Source organism: Antrostomus carolinensis, unplaced genomic scaffold (genome assembly GCF_000700745.2).
Source record: "Antrostomus carolinensis isolate BGI_N321 unplaced genomic scaffold, ASM70074v2 scaffold25850, whole genome shotgun sequence".
Lineage (NCBI taxonomy): Eukaryota > Metazoa > Chordata > Aves > Caprimulgiformes > Caprimulgidae > Antrostomus > Antrostomus carolinensis.
This window is the reverse complement of record NW_010289510.1, coordinates 1-6,115: the sequence shown is the minus strand read 5'-3', so window position 1 is coordinate 6,115 and position 6,115 is coordinate 1. Positions and strand designations below refer to the sequence as shown.

The following is a 6,115-nucleotide window of genomic DNA, read 5'->3' as shown; positions in this document are numbered from 1 at the left end:
GGAGTCAGTTCTGTGCATTTTAAGTGTCTGTGGCAAACTGAAACTCTTATGTGTTAAATACCTTCATGTCCAGTTCTTTTGGCTAGCTTGCAGACCATATTAAGCTTAGACTTGACACAGCTGTATAGCATGGCAATTTAAAACTACAAGCTTTTAGGAGCCACATAAATATGCTAGTTTTCTTGGACCTTAAAATGAAAGACCATTCTTCCTCTGCAGTGTATTCAGTGGTTATTGGTCATTTTCATTAGAAATGAAAAAAATAACAATGAATACTGTACCATCTGTGTGAATTTGGAGATGCTAGTCCTCTTTTTCACTTTTCTGTGGGGCTTTAGTCAAAAATGTCTCAAAGATGCCCTTTTTAAGCACTTTTTTCCACAGGCAAAAGTGAAAATAGGACAAAGCTCAAACATGTTCCTATAGTAGCTGTAATTTCACAGATCAACTTCAGCAGCCTCTGACCTCCAGCCACAGTGTGCACTCACACAGGCTGCACTTGAGAGCTATTCCTGTCAGTTCCACGTTTCTCTGAATATGGTTAAATGGCCATATATGCTTTCTGTCTCATTACTTGAGATGAGTTTTAGGATTTCTGTATAAATTCCCTTAGGAAAACTAAAAATAGAAGTTTCTTTGTATTCCAGTCTAATTGAAGAAGTATATGCTGTATCCCATCTCTCAAGTAATTTGTCATTAATGTCACCTCTCCTAATGTTTATTTTTTTTCCTGCTACTTAATTGATTTTTTTTTTTCTATTTAAAGTATAATTTGTAGAGGAAGTTTTCTTGGAGATTAAAGTCGTACTTTCAAACTAGCTTTCTTCTCAAGTTGTGAGTTTCTTGCCTGTCACACACTTCTGTAGCAATAATCACAATAAGCCAGTGTGGAAGAGGCCAGGCCTATGCTGAATCACCAACCTCGGCAGATTAAAGAGAGCTGATGAGCAAGGTCAAGAGTTGCATTTGCCTGGTAGACTCTGTCTTATGATACTTAATCAGAAGTTACTTTGCTCTTTGAGCACTGACTAAAGCAAAAGTACCACGGCGATTTAATTGATCATGAAAAACATGCTTACTATGGAGCATTTCAGCTGCACAAAATCAGGGCAATGTCAGACTTCTACTAGATTAGGGCTTTTGATTCTTAGCAGAAGGTTTTTATGAATGGGAATTTAGCTGATCTCATCTGTACAAGCATTTAAAGAGATAAGGCAAAATATACAACTGAATAGATTTGAAATAAATTTATTTTCTATATTGACATGAAGCTTGCCATTATACTTAACAGGTTTGTATTTTGAGAGAGACTCATTCCAGCAGTCAGGTGTATCTCATCTCATAGTAATTCATAAAGTTCATAATGCTGTTCTTTAAGCTGCTATAAGCTGTTTGAGTCAGAAAATTTAAATCCTAAAGTTAGCACACCTGTAACTGTCAGACTTTTAAAAACTGTGCCTTTAAGTGCTATGTATCTGACTGTAAAATTTGAATAGAATGTGCTTGGCTACCACACAACCTCAGTGTACTCTGTGATTAAAGCACAACACTCTACACGCAATAAGCATTAGTCCCTTGGGCATGGTGTCTGTGGTAATGCACCATGGCTTTGCACTCCCAGGATAATTAAGCATTGGAGCAGGTTGCCCAGAGAGGTTGTGGCATCTGGAATTGTTCTTGGAGGTTTCAGAATCTGAGAACAAAGCCCTGAACAAGCTGAGCTGACTGTAGAGCTGCACCGCTTCAAGCAGGAAGTTGGACTAGAAATCGCTGGTGCTCCACTTCAGCCTAAACTGTTCTGTTGTCATTTGACATATCCCAGTCACCTGAGAAATTATAATCTCATCTTCTCCCATTAATGTTTTTCAGTTGCTCTGGAGAAAGCTGATATCTCTTGCTGACTGGCAGGAGTGGATTTACTGGTGTTAAACTGAAAAGTCTTCCTAAGCAATAGGCATAACTGAGGAAAATTTGGGGCTGTTCACTAACAAAGATGTGAAGAATGAGGAGTCTGAGTTTTAAAATCCAAATGAACTTCTGCCAGTAAAGCATGTAGGTTTTGTGTCGCTCCTTGGGAAGTGACATTCAGCTATGCCTTCCTGAGGATGCTGTCTTTTACCCACATTCTGCCTTAACAACAGTTTAGAGGAAATGTTATGCACAGAAACCAATTTTTTGAGGTGGAGAATCGTGGGGGTTAACAGAATGATGGGTGAATAATGGAAACAAGAACTTTAGCACTTGCTCACTGAACGCTGAGGTAAGAATCCTTGAGGAAGATAGAAGTTTGTGAGGAAGAAAGAGACGCAACTTGGCTGTCCTAGCTCAATCACTGTATATAAATTTTTGACCTTGTTACAGCTATTAACCAGTACTTGTGCTGGGAAACGCAGTGGGACAGAAGCGAAGGGTAGTGTGTCATCTGAGCCACCCAGCACAAAAGCTATTTAATGGCTAAGCCCCTTTGTGAGCTCTCAGTTCAGTTGTGCATGTGCTAGCTGACTCCTGGATAGTGGAAGTATTTCATGTGGGGGTTTTTTGTTTTGTTTTTAAAAAAAGTTTTTGGAGGGCTGGCACTTTACATCCTTCCCTCCCCCATCTTTTGGCTGGATGTTACGTCCTTGCTAAACAATGATAATCTGTATTAAATTATTTTCTAATGGAGAAAAGACTGTTAAGACCATTAGTTTTTATCTCCTATAAAACCATGGGCAAAATTTCTTCATCAGTGTATGCTTCCTGAAAGGGTTGAAAGTTAGCTCTGCTTCCCTCTAAATCCTCTTTAACTGTAGAGAGTTTTTTGTGCCAATTTAATTTATTATGTCTAATTTTTGAAGGTGTTCTTCCCACACTGGTTGTGCTTTCTGGGTATATTTTTTCCAGATTACTCTGATGCTATTTGGATGACCCAAATAACTTTCTGTGGCAAATCATAATGGCCATTCCATTTTTGTCCTCCTTTCAGAGCGTATGAAATTTGGACACCCATCTTCCAAAGCTGTGATGTAATGGTGACTTAGAAATAATAGTCCTGCATTAGTCTACCTAGCAACGTTTGCTGGGTAACCAGGAACAGCGATTCCCAGGTCCTTCTGTTGAAGGCAAAGGAGAATCACACAGGAAGTGAGGGGGGCTGGGAATAGAAACCACTGGATTGTAACAAATGGGCTTTGGCACCCCAACTTTAGTTACCTAAATGTTAGGCATTCAAATTATCTAGCTACCTTCAGCTCTCCAGTCAGTAGAACAACAGGCATTTTCAGGGGATGATTTGTCCCACCTATGAAACTTACTTACTGACTTTCCTTATAAAAGTGTTTACGTATCTAATAGTGGATAGAGCATGTTTAAGAGGGCCAGCTGAAATACAGCTATCTAATTTGTGGATGACTGAATTAGGGCAGAAGAATCCCACTGGAGAGATAATGTAGGTTCAGGCTGACCTCAGACATGCTTGGCTAATCCTTGCTGTTAGGGAAGCAAACCTGTGTCATTGGTTCATCACAGGGTAGGTGGCTTGAACTTGCATTTAGTAAGGTAGCTGATTATATGGAGAAGAAACAGGGAATTTATTAATAAGCTATCAGGAGGACTTTCATGACTCCTGATACCTAACACAGAGGTCTCAGGCAGCAATTTGATCCACAGTTCTCAGTGTCTTCTCTAAGAAACTGCAATATTATGTTTAACTTACCTTTTATCGATTGTTAAATGTCTGAGATGTATGGGTAGGAATGACTGAGGAGACTGTTTTAAGGGTCAGAAAGGTATGAATATACAGCACTTAGCATTTTACAGTGATTTTAATACTTCTGCTATTTTGATCTGAGTTGGTGGCCTCCTACCTCCACTGTGCCAAGAGAAACCACCATACAAGATGCAAGGCCAAAAGACAATGAGTAAAGCAATGCTCATTTTGTCAGTAGCTCGCTCTTGTCCTCCTTTTCACCTCATGGCTCTGAAGAGGGAGAAAGAGGCTGTGTGTAAACAGGATCATTGAAGTTCTGCTCCCATCCCTAGGCCAGTCCCACCACAAAGACCTCAGTTACTACAGAAATAATGTACAACATTGACTTCTCTGCTTCTGTAAAGCTTGCCATCCACCATTCTGTCTGCTTGGCACCATTTCAATATGAAAGTGAAGCAGCAGGATATCCCAAAGAGATGCAACTATGATTCCTGTTCTCCATAACCCTCAGGCCAAGTCTACAGAAGCCATCCTCTCTTCCTCTGAAAACAGGTGTGATGACTTGCAAGTGTTTGATCCCTCCATAATGTGGAGGGGAGTTTCCTGTGTTTTGTGAGGAGTGGATTATACATTTAATAGTGGATTAGTTGTTTAATAACCGAGCAGGTCCATAAATGATAAATGAAAGCACACACGTCTTGTAGTTTGCACCCTTCTATACGGTAGCAGATATTCTCTTGCCTAATAATGGATTAGTACTGTTGCATGTGTTTGTTATTAAATTAGGCTGTGGGATTTTGCTGGCTGAAATGGTATTGGATGATGAGAAGAGGAAGAGGAGCACAGCTCTGCTGCAGTCTTTGAACATGCTTGTGCAGACAGAGGGAAAGGAGAGAAGTGGCTCCGAGTATCGAGGCTTACTGGAACAACATGGATTTACTAATGTCCAAATCAGATTGACGGGAAATCTATTAGATGTCATTTTCTGTGTTAAGACATAGGAAAAAATTGATTTAGTGGTAAAAACTGGATGTTTCTAGTCATATTTGATGTTTTGTAATTATGCAAATACATTCTCAGCTTCCCATCAGTATCATAAACAAGAAGTGTTATGTCAGCTTTCTGAAGTTACTTTTAAAAAGGGGCAGAGATTAAGTGTTATGTCAGCTTTCTGAAGTTACTTTTAAAAAGGGGCAGAGATTGACTGCATTTATTTTGAACTGGAATAAAATGATGCCAGAAGATTCTGGGATCATTTGATGGCAGTGATGCTGTGGCTGCATGCCACCTGTAGTACCCTGAGAAACAAGTCTCCACTCACAAATGGTGTTAGTAGCCCTATGGCAGTATTCACACTGCTGAGAAAGGACAATTTATTTATACTTGGTGCTATTAGAATTGTCCAGTTTTTAGAGCAGTACACATTGCTTTGCCTGTTTCAGGAGGTTAAAGCAGGTATCACTTCAATGCTCCATCAGTGTCCATTTTACTATCATTTGATGTTACACTCTCTACTGTAAATAAAGAAATATTGTCTAATGAAATCTGGAAACTGCTACTGCACTGGCATAGTCAAGATTGGAAACAGAGGAACTAGAGCAGCAGCTTCTCAAAAGAGTCAAGACGGATTCCTCTGCCTTCTGTGAGGTTTCTGGAAAAAAGGCAGTTGTATAAAAGCACAAGTTTCATCAAGTTTCATGTGATTATAATTGGAGATGAAATGCGGGGGCCCCACATTTGCTTCAAGAACATCCTCCTCCTCCTTTTCAGTCCTGCTTAATTTGTGAGCTCTTATGAAAGTGGACAGCAGAATATGAGATTAGATAAAGAACAGAAAAGAGGGGAAAAAAAAAAAAAAAGTGCAGAAACAGAGGAAGTATGGTGCTAAAGGGAAAAGGATTTCCCTGTCAGGTGCATCTGAGCTCCCAGGGTGAACAGGACAGGACAACTGTTCACTGAATAGTTTCATATCACAAAAGTGACACGTTTTACCTTCGTTTTTCAAACCAACAACACTTCAGAGTCCCAGAGTAGGACTTTATTCTTTTTACTCAGCAGAAAATTTTATGGGGGAAAAAAATTCAGTGTTGCACATACTGTATTTTGCTATGAGAGTATTAACATTCAGTTATAAGCTTTTTTTAAAAAAGAAAAACACCACACTAAGCTGCGTCTGCCTGGCTGAGAATGTGCACCACAGCCTTTCATTCATTACATCCAGAATCTGGTCCTGTGACACTGTACATGCCTAACCCTGTGTGGTCACAGGGCTCACTTTGCTCTGTGTTATGATTTAGAATATAAAATAGCACACAATTTGCTTTGCATCTTTTGATGTGCAAAAAACCAAAAGGGTGTAGTGATGTAATGCCTCCGTCGTACTACACCGGAGACAGAGGCCATGCCTGGCACATCCTGTTCTCACAA

General features: G+C 39.8%; 1 protein-coding gene across 1 annotated transcript in view; it reads left to right on the top strand.

The window, feature by feature from the left end:
* The window catches only part of ASMTL (acetylserotonin O-methyltransferase like), a gene marked incomplete at its 5' end in the record, with an annotated part of 26,565 nt that extends 21,767 nt beyond the window's left edge, over positions 1-4,798 (top strand). The window contains one exon of the mRNA XM_010170756.1: positions 4,475-4,798. Within this exon, the coding sequence (XP_010169058.1) occupies positions 4,475-4,689 (215 nt within the window). The remainder of the gene's footprint in view (positions 1-4,474) is intronic.
* Between the last annotated feature and the right edge of the window lie 1,317 nt (positions 4,799-6,115).